The sequence below is a fragment of the Ictidomys tridecemlineatus genome, chromosome 4 (genome assembly GCF_052094955.1).
Source record: "Ictidomys tridecemlineatus isolate mIctTri1 chromosome 4, mIctTri1.hap1, whole genome shotgun sequence".
Classification (NCBI taxonomy): domain Eukaryota; kingdom Metazoa; phylum Chordata; class Mammalia; order Rodentia; family Sciuridae; genus Ictidomys; species Ictidomys tridecemlineatus.
In genome coordinates, this window is record NC_135480.1 from 189,238,460 (window position 1) to 189,256,898 (window position 18,439).

Genomic DNA, 18,439 nt, shown 5'->3' on the forward strand with positions numbered 1-18,439 from the left:
ATGACTTCGAGATCCAAGTCATGCATATTCCTGGATTTGATAACTATTAACTATTAAGGAATCGATGGCCAAATTTGCAGTCATTCAGTTTGTCCCTATACCTATATATGACCCCATGTTCCCACACCATCCCCAAGGGGGTTGTGAAGTGTTTGCTGAAGTCAAAATACATATGCCTGCCATATTCCTCTGATCAGTGAGGAACTCCATGCAAGAAAGAGAATGACCCAGCCTCATCTCTCGGAACTCCCGTGCTGCCTTGCGGAGGAGACTGCTGTTGCCTCTCCCAGAAAGTCAGCTCTCCCTTGAAGATCTGACCCAGCCTTGACTTCAAGTTATCATCATCTATATTTTTGGTGGCTCCTTCTTTGTACAGAGATTCTTGTTCTTTGCTTGTCTCTAATCTTGTTACATCTCTCCTCTTCTTCCAGATTTCTCCAAGATCACTGCAATGGTTTATTCATCTCATTTGAAAGTTGCATGAGCCTACTAGAACGTGCATCATCTACACTAGGAGACTTTATGTACAGCAGTTAGCTCTTCCCTTGCTTTCAAATATCCTCCCACAAACCAACAGGATGAAAGTCAGGTTCCTCTTGACCATCCCTCAGCAGGATTTATCCTAAGTCATAAAAACAACTATTCCTTACTCTAGATATAAATATAGAAAAAATGACTTTTATATATTTTGCATAACATGATTTAGATTTTGGCTCCCAGTAAGATTCTTGCTGGTGGAACAGTTCTTGGTTGTATGTCTTTTTGTCTCCATTGCTTAGCACTCTAAAAATCTGCAAGAACACTTGTTTGTATAGTCACACAGGCTTCTTTAGGGACTCACTCCACGAATTCCTTACTAAAAAAAAAAATTGCAACAGGCCAATTTGAATTGTTTTTCATAGCTTTGCCATGCTGAGGTGACCCTCCCTTCCATGGTCTCATGCCATGGAACATGGAATCAGGCTCATTTTTCTTCTGAATCACCTGTAGAATATTATTTTAGAAACCCAAGTGAGTGACTCATGCAATACGTCCGTCCCAGATTGATTACTCCTTCTTGGAGAAAGCAAATCCATTAGAACTATACTTCACCATTTCGGCTTATTTTAGTTCTTCCACTGGTGGAAACATCACAGGTACTGAAGAGTAAGTTAGAAAGGACTTAATAAAAAAGAAATTTAAAAATTAAAAAAGAAAAAGAAAGGACTTAATCCTACTCTTGGAATTTGTGATAACTTGAGGACTTCCAGTGGGTGTGTACATTTCTTTTTTCCCACAAATTTACCCAGGCCTGGACATTTATCAAAAGCAGCAATTCTGTTGACCAACTAGGACAAATACTTAGCACCATTAGTGTGTTCAATTTTTCTTTGTATTTTAGGGTCTTCTCCCTTCAATTTCCTGCACCGCAGGACATAGCAAAGGAGATCAAAGGAGAAAACCAATTTAGACATAAGTAAGCAGTGCTTGGTAAGTCAGCAATACTGCTGTCTGCATTCATTTTTTATTGCAGCTTAAATTACCAGACATTTAGGGAGCGATAACTCATTTATTAGCTCACAATCCTGTGGTTTGAAAGTCCAGGCACACTGTAACTGCTTCTCTGTTCCGAGGTGGGACTTTTGGAAGGCTGAAATCAAGGTATCAGGGGGCTTCGTTTCCTTTCTGGAGGTTCTGGGGAAGTGTCAGCTTCCAAACTCACTCAGGACATCAGCTAAATTCAGTTCCTTGCATTTGGAGGACTGAGGTCCCCGTTTTCTCATTGGCTGTCAGCTGGGGTGGGTGGGAAGGCACTCTCAGCTTTTACAGGCCACTTGCATTCCTTGCCACATGACCCTCTCTGACTTCAAAGATAGCAGGACAATGTCTCTGTGTCAAATCCATCTTACCCTCTGAATCTCTAATTTCCCCTGTCTCTGACCTCTGCACTCAGATTTAAAGGGCTCATGTGACCAGTCAGCCCCATTGGGATAATCTCCCTACTGGGGACTTTAATTACTTCTTCAAAATACCTCATCAGCAACATGTAGAAGAATGTAAATGAATAACTGAGAGAAGGTGGGTATACAGCAGGGTCCAAGAATTCTAGGGAGCTACCTTAAAATTCTGACTGCCACAACTGTGAAGGCTTAAAATTAGTGTGTGTGTGTGTGTGTGTGTGTGTGTGTGTGTGTGTGTCCATAAACAGTATATACAGTTGTCCCTCAGTATCTGCAGGGGATTGGTTCCAGGACCCCTTGAGAATACCAAAATCCACAGATGCTCAAGTCCCTTATCTAAAATGGTGCAGTAATTGCAAATAATCCATGCACATCCTCCCATATACTTTAAATCATCTCTAGATTATTTATAATACCTAAATGTACATGCTGTGCAAATAGTTCTTATAATGTATAGTTTGTAGAGAATAATGACAAGGAAAAAAAGTCTCTACATGTTCAGTTACAGATGTAATTTTGTTCCCCAAATATTTTTTTATCTGCAGTGGTTTGAATCCATGATGTGGAACCTGCAGGTCCAGTGAGCCAACTCTACATGTGTACACATAGACGCTTATATCTTGATGCGAATCTTCTCTGGCTTGTTTAATAAGTATTGCACTTACTATGCTTCACTGCAGGATCCCCAGTACCACTGACTCTAATTCAGTACGTTCTGAGAACCAAACCTGTGCCACAGTGTCCCAGCTCTTCAAATGCTCTCCCTGAAGGGTTTGAAATTATTAAGAAAAGAAGAGCTCACCAGTTGCTCTAAGGTATACCAGAATGGCTAAAGAGAAGGAGAGAGGGAGATCTTCTCCTGTTGAGGAAACTCAAAAAGCTTCAGGGAGGAGATGCCTTTTGGTTTTAAGCTTGAAGAGAAGTGGGACTGTAATAAGAAGAGTCACAGACAGGGTATAGGGCAATCCAGGTGGAATTAATCAAGGCACCATGCAAGCAAAGACATTAAGGAGAGAACTCTTGGGCCATATCCAGAAAACAGCAGCAGGTTAGTCTGGATGGAGAATGAGAGAAGCAATTAGAGAAAACGCTGATATCAGACTGAGAGGTCTCAGAGGCCAGGCTAAAAATTAATGGAGGGCCAGAGAATCATTATCAGAGGAAACAATAAAATTAGTGCTGCTGTTTAGAAATAGGAGTCAGGTGGGGGCATGCAGGCTGGAGGAAGAGGGAAATTCTGAGCTCTTCTGATGGAAGATGAGCAAGGAGGCTCTGCCAGCCATCTCCAGGATGAAGGCTTGGGCTGTGCGTGAAGGCCATGCGCAAAGCGTGTGGATTGGGAGAATGAGGAGTGGTCATTAATGACTCAGAGGCCTTCATGCCTGTGATGGAGAATGCTCCCTGATTACACCTTATTATCATCTCCATGACTCAAGAAACCATAGCCTTTGTGGCTAGAAGGGATTTCAAGGGCCCAGACAGAGGCAACTGAGGACTAGCCAAGTTAAATATCATTTCAAAGACCCTTGGCTGACTCAAGCAAGGAAGCCCAGGTCTCTGTATTTGCTATTGGATGAACTACTCCCTGGTAACATCTCAAAGTTCTTTTAGTGGCAATATATAAAAAGTAAATTATATAACTTGTCACTGGGTAAAAGGCCGGAATGGGGCTAAGGGTTGACACGGGTGAATTGGAAAACAGTTTTGGCACTAATGTGGATCCCACTTCTCTCCAAACTTCTTTATGAAAGTCTCCAAAATTTTTTGAAAACCACTTCCAGAGAATAGTACACACACACGTGAATTCTATACATAGATAAATACATACTAGAATTGCCTTTAGAAGTTCAAAACCCAACAGTGGGTTTGCTATTACCTTCTAGAGCTTTCCAGTGGTTTGAATTCAAAGGATCAAATTCTCTTTCAATATTAGTTCTTAAGTTGAGGAGAAAAGGGCATTGCCAAAAGCCACTTGGATATTCTCACAGTGAAATCCTTCCCATTAGCTAACCCACAGCCGAATGACTACAGCAGCTCTCTGGTTATTTCTTCTACCCAGTTTGAATGTTTTCCAATCATATCAAACAGTTGCTGAGTGGATTCTGGAAGCTATTGTTTCTGTGACCACTCCTCATTCTCCCAACCCACACGCTGCGCGCATAGCCTTCACGCACAGCCCAAGCCTTCATCCTGTAGATGGCTGGCAGGGCCTCCTTGCTCATCTTCCATCAGAAGAGCTCAGAATTTCCCTCTTCCTCAGCCTGCATGCCCCCACCTGACTCCTATTTCTAAACAGCAGCACTAATTTTATTCCCATCCCTAGAATTTCAGAGAATGGATTGACAGCAGTTTTTCCAAATGTTGGAATTTGTGACTGCTTCCTGTGTCCTGCATTAAATACCTGCAAGAAAGGGAGGTTGGCCTAATTTCATACAAGCAGAAAAACAGTCATCTTAGTATAGTGTCCCACACTGCAGCAGCCAGCTATCCAAGACTGCTGACAGTAATTCACCTTGCCCAGCTTGCGAGCCAACGCCTTCACTTTTGTTGAAGTTTGAGCAGAGATTTTTTTTTTTTTTAAGGAAAATAAGATTGGGGAGTGGGGGAGCAGACCAATGAAGGAAGCCTAATTCCCTGGGTCCCTCCTAAAACATATCCTGAAAAGTACACTCGACCAACAGGATAACAGACACCACTGAAAAGTGCCATTTTTTCAAATCCTCCTGAAAGCAAAAGGATTGTGCTGCTCTGAGGCAGGGGACAGGCCACAAGGGGTTAAACTGATACTGTGGGCTGAGGGCAGAATCCTTTAGCCTGTTGTGAGGACTCATAAACCACGAGGAAAAGGTCCAGATTCCAAGGTCATAAACTTGTCAAGAGTTCTGGTTTTAACTACAAACTAATGGAATTCCTGGGAATCAAATCCACTGGCCTGCTGCCTGGTGGTTTTAAAGAGATGTACTGCCTGGGAAGTCCCGAGCCTGGCAAACAGGAAACCTGCAATTGCTCAGTCCCGGAGGCCATCTGCCTCCCTTCCCTGGTGACTCTGCCAATGTGCAGAAGGCTAAAGCTGTACAGCACCCAGCCTAGCAGAGACCCTTCCCATTGCATCCCTTAGGAAGTTCTGGAGGAAACCGACAAGGGGCACTCTCCCATCCTGCAGACCCTAAGGTAGCCAAACTGACCAAGTGTCCCATTCTGCTACCATGGCAGGAGATGCCTGCTTTACCTGTCCAGCAGGAGGTGGGCCACTGTCATGGCCCCCAACCACTACATATTGCTTTATCGTTTCCTCCTTTCTAAGTGAGAGTATGTATTGTGGTTACCCAGTTTTCCCTTTCGTGTTATACACTGCTATTTGAGAATGGTTAAACTTTCCATTTAATCACAGATGATTAAGTGGATCATGAGAAGCACATCTGGATCTGATAAAAAATAAAGCATCATCCCCAAGATTCCTGGTCTTGGAACTGGATGCATAACCAACCTTTGAGTTGTATTCCCCTAGGGTTCCTTTTTTTTTTTAATGGTAGGTGGGATAGTTCCATTCTGTTAATAGAGGACATTTTTCTTAATATTACAATGATGCATGGCATAATGACAGAGACACATTATGAGAAATGCACCACTAGATGATACCGCTATTATACAAGCATCCCAGAATACGTTTGCACAGACGAAGATGGTTATGCTATCTCAGGTGATAAAAGCTTATGGGACCACTTTTGTATATGTGGTCCATTTTGACCAAAATGTCATTATGTGGTATCTGAGTGTCAATGTATATGTGCACATGCCACACAAACAGTAGTAGTTAAGAGACAGCTGTAGCTATTGTTTTGGTCTGTAAACATGTTTTTTCTTGTGCCCCCCTTTTTCCCCTAAATATTTATTTTTTAGTTGTAGTCGGACACAATGCCTTTACTTTATTTATTTATTTTTATGTGGTGCTGAGGATCAAACCCAGGGCCTCACACGTGTTAGGCGAGCAGTCTGCCACTGAGCCACAACCCCAGCCCCTTGTGCCCCTTTTCTAGGTGGGAATTTCATCCCCCTCTTAGTATAGCCCAAGCAGAGCTACTGATCACATTGCTCTGCCCCCCAAGAAGCCACAGGAGTAAACACAAAACACAAGAAAAGCCAATCCTAGCTTCCCTATCTTCTATCAACAGCGACTTATCCAACAGATAGACACCCTACCTGAATTAAAAACCTTTCTGTTCTCATTGAAGTAGTTCAGCTGGGGCAGCAGGGACCCATCTCTCCTACAGTAGGAAAAACTAAGACCACTGACATGGAGATCAGGGACAAGAGGCAGAAAGAGAGTGTCCCTGGAGGCCTGAGCTTAGAGCTCTTTTTACAATGCTATAAACTACCCCCCACACACACATGCATTCTTTTCAATTGTGGTTTTTTGCTTAAGAGAGTAGGAGCTGGGTTTCTGTCATCTGTGACAATTTAAAAAGAGATCTCAACATAAACTTGATGCTAGAAATTGAATAGGGCAAAAATCAGGACAGCATTCATAGGCAGAAAATGGTTTTACCTTTCACCTGAGCCCAAACTGCACAGGAGTATCTTCTCACCTGTAAGCAAAAAACAAAGTAGCACATTTAACTAGGTGGCACATAGTGTCTGTTTAAACAACAGAGCTGAGAGGCTGAAACCTTCCGAGCCTCAGCTTTTTTACATCTCAACTTGAACTGGAAGATCTCTAGAGTCCCGCCTAGCTTTTCTACCTTATGATTCAGCCATATATCACCATTGTTCAAGGGACTGGCATGGGTAGCAGGCACAGAAGTGACCCAGAAGATCACTTCTATAGGTTTCCAAAAGATCTCAGGAAGGACATGCTACTGTAAACACGAGAATGACAAGAGCTTCATTTCACCACCAGCTCCAAGCTCCTGGTTTTAACTGCCTTGAAGAACTATGTTGAGAATCCTGAGGTCACAACCAAGTTCAGCAGAACTAGTGATGCATGTTATAAGCCAGGTTATGACAAGTCCTGATACATAATAATTCCTCGCCTGTCTGAATGACACATGGCAACATCAGTTACCCAAAATGTATTCAAGAACAAGCAAGTGACTATCTGTTGGATAACCCAAGCAGAGCTACTGATCACATTGTCATTATGCCATGCATCATTGTAATATTAAGAAACACACATGGAAACTCATCATGGTAGAAGAAACCTACAAACCACTGGAATGGAATATCTTTCCTTCTCTGCATCATTATTAGTGCATATTTGTCAATCAGGACTGCTGGGATTACTGGGTATGATAAAACTCTAACATGATAGACCCCAGAGGAAGTTGAACAGCAGGAGTTAGAGAAGGAGTCCTTCAACCTCCTTAAGAGATTCAAGTGACAACGGCTGGCATTCTTGTTTTCATTTTATTAGAATATTTTAAAAATATATTTAAACTGAAAATTTTCTTGGAAAAGCTGAAAACAGTTGTAAGGTTTTGATTGTGATTAAATTTCACCTTGAGGCTAAGTACGAAGTTAGGAAGGAAGGACAAGAATAAGTAGAGAAGGATGTATTTCAAGACACTGGAGAAGCAAAGGAACTGCAAATAGCAAGGTAGTTACTAGGGAAGTAAAAAGTCAAGCAAAGAAATGAGTGGAAGAGGAGAGCTCTTTACATTGAGGGCCTCAACCAGATGTGCATTTTAGCACTCATCCTGATAGCAGTGTGGGGCACAGAGACGAGTAGAAATAAGAGGCAGAAAATATGAGCTGGAAAAGAGATGTACAGAGAAGACAACAGCTGAACAATGCTGGTGGAACAGGAGAAGACCACACGATTTCAAGCAGGCTTCAGGTGACACAGGTGATAGACTGATGTGATGTCATGAGAGACTGGACAAGAGGTAAGAAGGAGAAAGAATTACTCCTGGGTTTTCTGCCTCAGTGACTAAAAGTATAGTGATGCTACTTGTTAGAACAAATCCATAGAAGAAAAAACAAAATGGGAGAGTTGGAAGAATCCCCTTCCTAATTTCAAAATTCACTGTAAAGCTACAGTAATCAGGACAGTGTGATATTGCTTGGTGTGGTGGCATATGCCTATAATCCCAGGGGCCTGGGAGACTGAGGCAGGAGAAGAGCAAGTTCAAAGCCAGCCTCAGCAACTTAGCGAGGCCCTAAGTAACTCAGCAAGACCCTGTCTCAAAATATAAAACAAAAAGGGCTGGGGATGTGACTCAGTGTGTTCTTGGGTTAAATCTCCAGTACCAAAAAAAACCCATAGCAAACAAACAAAAAAACACTGTGATACTAGCATAAAGACAGATGTATGGATCAGAATACAGAGCTCACAAATGGATACTTACATATATGCCAAATGATTTTTTTTAGTTATAGGTGAACGCAATGTCTTTATTTTACTTTATGTGGTGCTGAGGATTGAACCCAGTGCCTCATACATGCTAGGCAAGATTCTACGTCTGAGCCACAATCTCAGCCCTCTGCCAAATGTTTTTTGACAAGAGTGTCAAGAACATTCACTGGTAAAAAGACAGCCTTTTTAATAAATCGTGTGGGAAAACTGGATATCCATAGCAAAATAATAATAATAATAATCGGTTGGATCCTTACCTAATACCATTTGCAAAAAGTAACTCAAAATGGATCAAGGTACCCCCAGATTTCTTTGCTAGTTGGACATAGTCTTAAAAGTAACCATTGGTTTAATATCTTATCCATTGCACATTAGACTTGTATTCTATCTAGAATTTAATAAAGTGTCTCTGTTTTAAATATGTATTAAACCTTACACTTGAGATGGCTACATATTTTGGCCTCAAATTTACCAGTCAAGAGATGTTTTACTAGTATTAATATAACTTTGTTTAGTTTCCACTACTAACCCATGTGCATTTACACCAAGCTTAGGGTCTCTAAGTCCTTCCAGATGCTCTGTCCCAGATTGACTGATACTGAATAGTTCTTGCTATTCTGCTAGTCCAGCCCGTTACATTTACTAATTATCTAATGAATATTTACTTCTCTGTCTCATGACAGAAACACTGCTGGAAGAGCAGAACCTTCCAGAGTGGAGAAGTGGAGCCCACTCTATAGCCAAGGAAACAAGGGTAAGGATAAAGTGGGGCAGGGCTGTGCTTAACTGCCCCTCCCTCCTTCTTTGCAGGATGAGTGGAGGTGGCAACACAGGAGCAGTATGGGGAAGTTGACAGAGAGATCTAGATGGTCCTCCTGACTCAGATGTCAGCAAGGCAATAGAATGCAGTTATTCATGAAGCTTAGGAATATCCAAGGCCAGATCAACCCAAATGTAGATCCATCAAGGTCTCGAATGCAATGTATTCCTCCTGGTGCATTTCAGTGGTCATTACATGGACTATACATCTCAAATACTGGGAAGACACGTGTTCAATCAAGTAAACTTCATATGAAGAAGAACATATAGAGTTCACAAGAGATTTTTTAAAGAACTATACCTTATTCCATTCACTTGTGATTCGTAATATAATGCAGTAATCGTTCCCTATTTTCAAGGGTGCATTATAATATTTGCCATAGTAAAGCCTGTCTCCAATAGAAATATCCATGGTATCATCTGCAACATCTCTGGCCTGCAGTTCTGCAGCCACATATCCATCAGCATCAGAGGTGTTGTTAAAGAACAAGGTAGCACCTTCGGAATCACAAGAAAATGTGTTTTGGAGAGCCAGAGGAAGCACCACCACCTGATAAGTACTGGAAGGAAAAAGAAAGCAGAGAAATTGTCAGGGACTCATTACACTGGAGTGCCTTGATCAGATGTGCATTTTATAAAACTCACCTATTGGACCCTTGCCTGGAGGACTCATGCATTCATTCATTCATTTACACTGAAATCCTACTATGAGATGAAGTACTTTTCAAGGCACTGGGAACACAATGCCAGAAAAGAAAAAGCTCTGGCCCACATGAGATGTACTATCTGAGGGCTCAAACAGCTGTGGAGCACCAAATTGACCTTGAGTGTGAATGCCAGATAACACTGGCTGATAACCTCTCCAAGCTCCAGCCAAGGACATCTTCTTTAGCTGGGAGAAGTCTTTGGCATGTACAGCTGCCCTGCCCTGCCGTGTCTGCCATAAAGTTGATCTAATCAGTGATTTTTCACATGGGCAAATAAAGAACAGCAGTAGAAAGGGTTTAGCAATCACACGGAGGCCAACTGCCCAAAACAGTTAATGTCCTAAGTCTGAGCAAAGGCTCCTGACAATCATGTGGCAACTTAAAACAGAACTCATGTGATTTACATTCCCTACAGTTCACAGACTGATACCAAAGTTCACATGAAATAAACGAGAAGCCAGGAGTGCAAAGTCTCCATGACTTAATCTAGGCTCACAAGGTCTCAACATGGGAAGAAAGGTAAAAATGACATTTGTGCATTCTAAAACTGTTCCCTAAGTGTGCACACAGAGACACGCTAACAGTCAGGGATCATTGTGTCATGTATTTTGTTATTATTTATCCCACCACATAGAAAACCTACCAGGAAGGAAATAGAACATAAAAATGCACCACGGATGAGTCACACCATCCTTTCCATTTCCATCTACTCTGTGCTTCTCTCCCACCTCTGGTGCGTTACATGTTTGAACATCTGCTTCCTTGATCAGACGCAAAAGCAGGGATTTGAACACCTTACCCTTGTATCCTTGTAAATCCTTGCACATTTCTTTGGCTATGATCAGCCCCCATTAATGTTTCATGAGCTGAACTTTCAGTGAAGAGGAAGAGACTGTATCATCACCAAATGTAATCAGGGTAATTTCCAAAACTCGTTTAAGCCACATAATTCTATTTTACCACCAAATCTGCATTTCCCACTCCATATTCCTAGTGATATCTCCTGCTTCCTAAAAGTCCATGGATCACTAAGTTAAGAAGAGGGAGCCGGGCTGGGATTGTGTCTCAACGGTAGAGTGCTCGCCTAGCACGTGCGGAGCCCAGGGTTCGATCCTCAGCACCACATATAATAGATAAAGGTATTATGTCCAACTACAACTAACTAAATAAATAAATACTTAAAAGAAAAAGAAAAAGAAAAGAAGAGGCAGCCCTCCCTAGCAGCAGGTGTAGTATTTGGAAAGTCTCCAGCCACCCATCAGGTTCAAAAATATTTTAGGTGTCCTCACGGCTCTGATTTCCACAAAGTCTGGGCTCACTTTCAACAAAGGGCTTTCTACAAAAGAAACAAAATAAAACCTGCAGGGCAGTAAGTAGTCATCTCCACCACCAGTAAACATTTGCTGAGCATCCACTCCTACAGGCAACCCCTCTAATAACAAATTTCCCGGAGATCTGAAATCATTCCTATGAATCGTGGCTGCAGGTGAGAAAGGAGGCTGCACCAGGCTGTCCACAAGCACATCTTCACATCCCTCGCATCTTTCCGTGCGGGTGGTGGTGGTATGTACAAGTTCAAGTCTCACCTGCACCCATTCGGTTTTGTTCCTTGCCTACTAAAGGCATCATTCACAGGACAGGAAGCAGCTCCCCACTCAGCTTGAGGATTATACAAATACTCAGACTCCATCCCAGACCTACTGAATCGGAACCTCCAGAAGAGCTGGGAATTCGTATTGCTAATAAAGCAGCCCAGTCAATTAGTTTATTGCTAATAAACCAAGGCCAGATCAACCCAAATGTAGATCCATCAAGGTCCTATAACCTGGCAAAAGTGAAGACAGTAGAACTAAGGGAGCCTAGCTACAGGACGAATCTTTGGCCTAAGATCAGCAAATTCAACAAGGGGGATTTGGTGCCAAGGTCCTTGCTCCACTATGTACCCCAAGTCCCACTGCTCCCAAACAATGCACCAAGCAGACTCACGCCTGGCAAAACTGCTAGCCCCAGCTCAAAGCATGTGGTCAGGCTGAGGAAATCAGCCCACTGGCCTGATAGTAATGGGCCCTGATGACGTCAGGGAAGCAGTTGTGGTGGCCTGAAACCCAACCCTTCTGGAAGCACTTCTCCCCTGTGTCTCACCACCACCCTCCCCTGAATGACTCACAGACTTCCACTTCCTGTTTTGGAGGCCCTGCCCAACACAGAGCCACAAGGGTAAATGGTCATTTGGCTTTTCTTTTTGCTTTACGTAATTATTTGGCTGAAGTCACATTAACTCTTGCAAATTCACTCAGCCAGTGATGTCATAAGCTCCGCCTTCCTTGCAGCAACAGAATTACAGTGCCTTCCAGTAACTTGTCAGGAATCAAAAAACAGCAACATTTATGCCATGTCCATCCTGGAAAGACCCTGAACTTAAACTAATATAGAAGCAGGAAAGCTCTAAGTTTCATTATAAATGGACCCACAGATAATATCTCCAGACTTTCTTTTTTCATAAATTTACAGTATCTCATATTTATTTTTACCTTGCTGGCACTGAGGGGTCACTAGACTGAAGAGTCAAGAGAGACATGAAGTTACACGGGTCAGGCCGCACACACTGTCATCTCGACCTGGTACTGTGGGCAAGCTGCTTCTCTCTCCAGGCCAACCTAATCTTCCTCTCTATCCTAACTTGACCTTTGCAAATAAAATGCAAAATTGAACACAATGTAGTCTTCCAAAAGAAGTCAATTAATGCCATCCTAATTACATCTGGAATTTAGCAGCAGTCATTAACTACACAGTGTTTACCCATAACTCAATTCAAAAATAGATAAAAAAAAAAAAACTACCCAAATGACCTTTTCACGACACAGTCTTACATAAAGACAAACATGTTCTGTCTCTGGCAAATGAAAGGATGCTCCTGACCCACTGTCACTAAAGGATGCACTACAGGATGTGAGTACAAAGGGCAGTGCCTGATATGGCCAGCCAAAACTTAATATCTGGAGCTAAGCTGCCCAAGTGTTTGAGCCTGGTCACTTAAAATCTCTCTCTTGCTGGGGTGATAACCATATACCTGTAATCCCGGTGACTCGGGAGGCTGAGGCAGGAGAATCATGAGTTCGAGGGTCAGCCTATCTGGAGGGCTCTTTCAGACTAAAGGCCAGTCTGTGCCCAGGGAAGCAAAACATTGCATGGCCCCAATGACTCCAGTCTACTGACAGAGTCTTGTCACCCAAACCAGGGCTTCCAGAACACTCTATGGGGGTCCCTGAACAACCCCCAAAGACAAAAGACAACTACTGACCTGATAGGTCCATTTTTATCTTTGACTTTCCTCAGTCTGAGGCGCGGCAGAGGCCCTCCATGCACCATGAAAAACTCTACTTCTGGAAGTGGAGGCTCTAAAAATGTTGAAAAGAAGGAAAGAGATACGATCAGAACAAGGAAAAAGCACAAAGTGGTCCTTAATTTAAAAAGTGATCAGCTTATTCTGATGATCCTATGACATGGATAAAGCTTGAAAACATGATGCTCAGGGAAATAAGCAGAGGCAAAAGGACAATAGTACATGTCTCCACTTTTATGAAATTCCTAGAATAGAGCAATTTCTAGAATAGACAAATTTCATAAAGACATAAATTGATGAGAGTTTGCAAGTGGGAAATTCTTGCTCAGTGACCAGAGGTTCTGTCTGGGGTGATGAAAAGTTTTGGAATTAGTGGTGATGGTTGCACAACACTGTGGATATTCTTAGTGCTAGTAAACTGTGTACTTAAAAAGAGTTAAAAGGCATATATATATATATATGTGTGTGTGTGTGTGTGTGTGTGTGTGTGTGTGTGTGTGTATATGCAATTTTTTTAAGAGTGATGAGCACGCTCCATCACTGACAGGATGGATACTATGGGCATTACCATTTGCTTAGTGAGTATATCCTTGTTTGGTGGATGCTATGATTTGGATATGGTTTCAGTGTGTCCCCAAGAGATTCATGTGTTGAAAGCCTGGTCCCCAGTGTGCTGACGTGAGAAGTGGTAGAACCTCTAAGAGGTGGGGTCTAGTGAAGGTAATTAGGTCACTGTGGAGGGAAGGGATTGACACTGATCGCATGAAGTCAGTTCCCAAGAGAGAACTGGGTTACCCTAAGAAGACTGGACCCATCTCATCTCTGCCTCCTGCCTTACCGTGTGGCGTCTTCCACAAGCACCATATTATGAATGCTGTCTGCCATGAGGACCTTAACACAGGAAAAACCAATGGGGCAGTTTCATCTTGGACTTTCATTCTCTAGAACTATGAACTAAATGAACCTCTTTTTTTTATACAAAGTACCTAGTCCTGGGTATTTTGTTATAGCAATAGAAAATGGACTAATACAGTGGGAAAAACCAACATATCAGACTTCTAGATCCTTTAAAAATCACAGAGCTATCTGTTCTTATTTTGTCCTCCCCTTCAACCAGATTTCCCAAATAGGTTTTTCCCTGGGAGAGAAATATTACGGCTCACTGATACCAATGTTCCAACATCTCACTAGGAGTTACATTCACAGCACCAATGCATCAGCCGCCAGTCTGCCTGCGTGTGCCATGGTGACGATATACTAGGCATTAGCCATACACTAGATGTGTCCTGTACATGCCTCACCTCATTTAATCTCTCCAGTCCTATCAAGTGGATGGTATTTATGGAAGCAGTCATCTTCTCCCTCTCTTGGTATTCCTACCTTTGCCTGTGCACTACAAACTTCTTTCCTCTCAACTAATCGGAAAAGAGCTCCCAGCTGCCCCTCTGTATATTTGATTTGTGGGAGAGCTAGAGTTTGCCTGTTGTGGCCACATGCCCCACATTTTTTCTTCTTCTCCTTTTTCTTTTGTGGGATAGGGGCAGCCTGAACACAGGGCAGATGTCCCCACCTCCTGTTCCCATAACTAGTGCATCAGGCAAACCCTGAGGCCAGGCAGGTCTGAAGCCAGGTCTGCACATAGCCTACAGATTCAGCTACCCCGCAGCTGGGTTGCAAGGTTCAGATGTGAGAGGAAGTTCCAGGAAGCTTTCTTTTAGCCCTGGGCCCAAGCCAGTTTCAGCAGCAACCAAAGTGATAACTGGATCCTTACCTTACTCTTGTGTATATTTCTCAATTTCCCTAAACTTGCAGGTAGAACAAGTATGATTCATATTTTCCAAAATCTCATCTTCTAGTTATAAGGATACAAATTCATGCAGAAGCTGAATTTTTGTCCAACAGCACACACAGTATAGCACGGCTAGGATTTGAACTCATTCTCTACTCTACACCTTTCTCATTCACCTTGGGGTGACTTGAATGTCTGGTTCCACCAAATGGATCTAGCAGGGTTTCCTCACCTTTGAGCGATCTAATAAAATCCACTTATTCACTTTTAATACGTTGAATCTGCAAAGACTTTAGGAATATGTTAACTCTGGGGAAAGAATCCATTTGCTACAATCAGTGTGGAGTCACAGTTCTAACCAGTGTGGCTCACATCAGAGGGGCTAGACTCCAGGTAAGATGCAGAAATAAACACTATCAGTGTAGTGGGTAAGACCAGGGGCTCTGGGTTAGTATGCTGGTCCCACTATTATGCCTCCAACTGCCTCATTTATAAAATGGGAATAGAAATAACCCTCAATTTATAAGCGTGTTGAGGAAACTCATGAGTCTATTAATGATAATTAACAATTATAGTTCACTATTCAGCACACACACACAGAATAGAACAGAGCCTGTAACACAGCAGCCCTCAGTGTATGCTGGCCATCTTCAAAACTCACTGGAGTTACAACTACTGGGTGCTGATATCGTGCTAGGCATTTTGCCCCTGCTCTTCCAAGTCCTCACAACAGCCCAAGTGACCATCACCTTTATTTGATCAATGAGAAAAAACCAAGCTCAGGCAGGTTGAGTCATAGCACTGAATACAGTTGCATGGAACCCAGGTTAATTTGACTCCAAAGTCAATTTTGTCACATTGCCATGTTAGGACAATGCTTTTGTTCACTTTGCCTGAGATTCAATAATGGCCCAGGAATAGAAACCTAGAACCACAAATTCCTGACACATGGGGACTGGGGTTGTGGCTCAGTGGTAGTGCACTTACCTAGCACATGTGAGGCTCTGGGTTTGATCCTCAGCACCATATAAATAAAACAAATTCTTGACAAATAAGGAGCCACTATGCCTTCTCCAGCCAGAGACTATAAGGAACAGAGGCTGAGAGGCCTAGGGATAGCACAGGTTCAAAGGGAAGAGGTGAGTGGAAAAAATTACTTGGGAATGACCCCAGAAAGGGAAGCTATAATTCAGCTCTTTCCCAGTTCTGGCGCAAGAGAAATGTCATTCAGGCCACTATAAATGAGGTATTTAATATAGTAAGGGGTCCCCCAGTGGAAACATAAGCCAGAAGGAGAGGCAGGATCCCTAAATCAGGGCTGGAGAGGATTCTGCAGAATGAACAAGGGGCTGAAAGAAACCAAGCCTGGAAGAGACCAAGGAAAGCTATAAACCTGCAATTGCAAAACTCCCAGAAGATGGGACCCGTATGTCTGAGATTCTCCAAGTCTATATATGTTATCTTTTCAAATCTTATATACTCTGTTGATTGTGTATTCAGTATCCCTTTTTCTATGGAGAACAGCCCTCTCCCTCCATATGGTTCTTATGGGGCTGTCACAGTGTTCCAAACCCTCTATGGACTAGGCTCTGATGATCATGGATGCCATCCCCCAATGACAGGACTGGTCAGGGAGCAATACATTTAACTTTAAGAAATTACAGGACCTTATTTTTCCTCTTGAATTATAGCTATGAGCCAGAAATATGATGCCTATCCCAGAAAGAGCTCAGCAGAAAGTGGGCAGATGGGCTGACAGAGAGAGCCACAGGGCTCTGGAGGACCATTTGTGGCTGGATCTCGTTGTGCTCTAAGCAAGATCCACTTGAGTTCTTCCTAGTTTTGATTTAACCAATTCCACATACTCAAACTGGTTTGAGTTGGATTTCCATCCCTTGCAACCCCCAAAGCCCTAACTAATTATAGAATGCACCCAGCATCCTGATGGTCTGCTGAAGGGCAGATCGCACAGCTGTGCGCTTGAGGGAACCCTGGCACTGGGCCAGATGGAAGCGATTCTTAAGCATCTGTGTGAAAAGAATGCTATGAATCCCAGGAACATCCCCAGACCCTCTGGTGGCAGACACAGTGAGGACAGCAGGAAGAAGAGCCCTAATTAGACCCTATACTAAGCCATCTCTTCTTTAGACTCTACCCCAACATCAACTCAGTAGAAGGGAGAAAGGGGGACATGGTGGGAAAAAGAAAAATACACACATGAATGTCTCCCTGCTGCTGCCCTCCCCCAAAACCCAAACCCTGCTACAGTGAAATTTAAGACTAGGAAGCAAATAGACACTCAAGACTCTATTGACTGGATTAGAAAATAGTTTGAGGGTCGAAACCGTCAGATCCTAAATTATAATAAACTTAGGCCTATCAGAACTTTCAAAGTTTTTGAAGCCCTATGGCATGTGTTATTCCTGTATCAACAGACACTTTTCGAGTACCTGATGCAATAGGCTCCATGCTAGGCTAGGGGAGACAGTCAAGGAAGACAAACTTTCTGCTTTCTAGGAGCTCAGAGCCTAATAGTGGGAACAGTTTTGCAAACAGGTAGCACTTAGAGCTACGATAAAGTTAGATGCAGGGTGCTCTGCGGTGCAGGGGAACACCCGACCAAGGACAGGAGGATGAGCCCATCAAATACAGAAATACATTCATGCAGAGGCGTGGGGTAGGGGTGGGCAGTGATGGAACTACATGGAGCTCATGACTGACAGGATGAGTTCTGGCAGCAAAGAGGCAGATGATAAGGTTAGAGAGGGTAGGTGTAGATCAGATCTGAGGACCTGGAAATAATAAGTCATTTAAAGATTTTATATGTCAGAAATATGATTTAAAGAGCTATTTGGAGGATGACTAGAAAAAGGACAGAAGTATGGGTCATCCCCTAATCTAGGTGAGGAATGCTCGAGGTCTGAGGCAAGCAATGGCACTGAGAGCAGAGAGGGGACAGACAGGAGGGCTCCTTAGGGAGAGGAGGAACACAATGTACTAGGAGAGGAGCAAGGGGAGAAACCTGGATTTGGGTTTTGTCACCTAGCAGGTAACAATGCCCTTCACCAGGTCTGGAGGGAAGATGGGAGCAGCTCACTTATGGACCTGCCTAGGTGGAGTGCATGTGGAACGTTCCAGAAGCGGCTGGAAACCCAGCTCCAGGCCTAGAAGCGAATTCTGTGGGGGAGATTTGGAGTCAGCTCTTAAGTAGGAGTGGGCATGGCTGCCGGCAGGGGGCACCAGATAAAAGAAAAGAGGAGGGCAGAGGGTGGCCAGGGAACAGCCAGGTGTAAGTGAGAGAACCCTATAGTTTCTATGAAACAGGGTTAAATCTAGAATTTCTTCCAAAGTCACCCAGATTGGTGACACAGATTCTGTTTTTCATAAACCTGCAGGACTGCCAGGGACCCTGGAGCATCACCTGAACAGCCCCAGCTTATGGGTAAGGCCTCACATAACACCCTTGTTGAAGGTCCACGTTACTTTGAA

At 43.1% G+C, this 18,439-nt stretch overlaps 1 protein-coding gene across 8 annotated transcripts in view; it reads right to left on the reverse strand.

The window, feature by feature from the left end:
* The window catches only part of Susd1 (sushi domain containing 1), a 117,064-nt gene that overhangs the window by 6,659 nt on the left and 91,966 nt on the right, over window positions 1–18,439 (reverse strand). For 7 of the 8 annotated variants that reach the window (XM_078047958.1, XM_078047960.1, XM_078047959.1 and 4 more), the window contains 3 exons: window positions 13,120–13,216; window positions 9,413–9,671; window positions 6,487–6,526 (listed from right to left, as the gene is read on the reverse strand). In XM_078047958.1, coding sequence (XP_077904084.1) covers window positions 6,487–6,526; window positions 9,413–9,671; window positions 13,120–13,216 — 396 coding nt within the window. The remainder of the gene's footprint in view (window positions 1–6,486; window positions 6,527–9,412; window positions 9,672–13,119; window positions 13,217–18,439) is intronic. The other variant, XM_078047956.1, reaches the window with a different exon arrangement.